Here is a 2,101-nt window from a genome sequence, read left to right as displayed (position 1 = left end):
ATATGGCTGCCGCCGCCGCCGCCGCGCACTGAGGCCCCGCCGCGCAGCCAGGCCGGGATGCCCCGGGGGGGGCCCGGGCCGCCGCCGGAGCCATGGAGGAGGAGGGCAAGAAGGGCAAGAAGGTGAGAGCGGCGGCACCGCGGGGCCCCTCCGGGGGTCGCTCAACCCCGGCGCGGGGCGTTCCCGAACGCGGGCGTGGGACCTGCGGGACCCCCGGCCCGGATCCCCCTTCCCGGGGGTTTCCCGGATCCCCCTTCCCGGGGGTCTGCCCGGATCCCTCCCCCTCAAAAAAAAAAATCCTTCTCCCGATGTGAATGGGGGTGTTGAGAAGATCATTAATTGATGGAGTTATTATTTATGAGGCTCTTAATTTATGGGTTTGTTAACTTACTTAAATCAACTCTTTACGTGAATTAATCTCATTTCTATACCGGTTCATTTATACCTTTATACATTTGTACTTCCTCGTGTCTCTGGGTCTCAGCAGCTGCCCCTGTTCCCACCTTGCCCTAATTTCCCTCATTTCAGCCCATTTCTGGGTCCTGCGGGGGAGGTTCAGCCAGAGCTGCTCCACAATCCTGGAGCAGGGGGGGCTTTGATCCTGTAATTTTGGGGAGAAATCAGATATTTGGGGGGGGGCTGCACTCCCAGGGATCCCGGGAAGGGGCAGCAGGTTCCCGCTGAGCCTCTGCCTGGGACTGAGCAAAACATTCCCAGAGCAAGGGAAAATGGATGGATTTCTTGGGGCACTGCCATCCAGGCTTCCCATGGAGCCAGACCTGGGAATTCAACCCCCCCGGTGTCACCTGGTGCCGTAGGGGGAGGAATTACCCTCCTGGAGACGGGATGCTCCTGCCTTTGGGAAGGACTTGGCTCCCAAGGCTTCAGGTGGTGTGGGCTGACCCCAGGTGTGGGTCCCACCTCTTCCTTGGGATGTCCCAGTTTGGAGTCTGGATCCTCCTCTTAAGTGCTTGGATGTGTTCAGCTGATCCCCCCCACCGCTCTCCATCCCCCCTGGATGATCCCACCTCTCCTCTTTCTGATCCCTAAATCCTCCTCACAGCCCCTTCCCAGGGCTGATCCCACATTTTCCAGTCCCTTCTGTCCAGACCTGGCTGCCCCAGTCTGTTTCCCTCCTGCTTTGTGGGTGATCCCAGTGGATGAGGAGGATTCCCAGGGCTGATCCCACATTTCCCAGTCCCTCCTGCACTGGTAATCTCAGACCTGTCTGTTCCTGTCCTGATCCCAATGGATCGTGAGCTCCCTGAGCCCTTCCAGAGCTGTGGCATCTCCTGGGCCGATTCCTGGGTTTATGGAGCTTCCTTGGAGCCAGTTTTCCATGGTTTTGGTGGTGGATCACCATTAAACCTGGATCATTCAGCTGTGGAGTCGGGGGGATCCATCCCTGTGTCCAGCTGCCGTTCCAGCTGCAGGGAAAACTCTTCCCCCTGTTTGTTTTCCACCCTGTGGATCATTCCAGCAGCGTTCTGGGCTGAAGTGAGGGCACTGAGTTCCTCAGGTGCTGATCCAAAGGGAGGTCGGGGCAGGTTTGGGATGAGCAGGAAAGTCCCAGCTCAGCTTTGGGTAAAGCCTGAACTGGTTTGAACTGGGGGCCTGGAATTCCTGCCAGGAGCTGGTGTTCCCAGGATCTCCCTGGTGGTTATCCCAGCAGGAATGAGCTGTTTCCTGGGCAGGTTTGGGATTAACTCCCATTTCCCATCCGGAATTCCCACAGGCCTGCCCAGGGCTGGGAGTGGGTGGAGTCACACCTGGAGCCCCAGGTGAGGAGGGATGTTCCCAGCCTGGTTATTCCTGGGAAGAGGAGAGGGTGGAGGTGGATTTTCTGGGAATGATTTGCCTGTCAGGAGGATTTTCCTGCTGGTCTGACTCCGGAATCCGTCCGACGGCTGCAGGTGATCCGGAGCTTGCACGATGTCCCTGAAGGAATTCTCTGTTAGCATGAAATTCCTGACTTTTCCAGCTTGGGAATGCCCTGGACGGATCCAGCCCCATGCTCTGGGCTGATCCCACAGCAGGGCAGGGGGGATTCTGCCCCTCTGCCCCCTCAGCTGAGACCCCCCTGCAGAGCTGCTCCAACCCT

The 2,101-nt window shown here is 58.4% G+C and overlaps 1 protein-coding gene across 1 annotated transcript in view; it reads left to right on the top strand.

The window, feature by feature from the left end:
* Positions 1-21: 21 nt before the first annotated feature.
* CCM2 (CCM2 scaffolding protein) overlaps positions 22-2,101 on the top strand; it is a 13,368-nt gene continuing 11,288 nt past the window's right edge. Inside the window, exon 1 of the mRNA XM_017836855.1 lies at positions 22-122. Within this exon, the coding sequence (XP_017692344.1) occupies positions 93-122 (30 nt within the window). The 5' untranslated portion in view covers positions 22-92. The remainder of the gene's footprint in view (positions 123-2,101) is intronic.

The sequence above is a fragment of the Lepidothrix coronata genome, unplaced genomic scaffold (assembly GCF_001604755.1).
Source record: "Lepidothrix coronata isolate B3197 unplaced genomic scaffold, Lepidothrix_coronata-1.0 Scaffold285, whole genome shotgun sequence".
NCBI lineage: Eukaryota > Metazoa > Chordata > Aves > Passeriformes > Pipridae > Lepidothrix > Lepidothrix coronata.
This window is presented reverse-complemented; position numbering and strand designations above follow the sequence as displayed.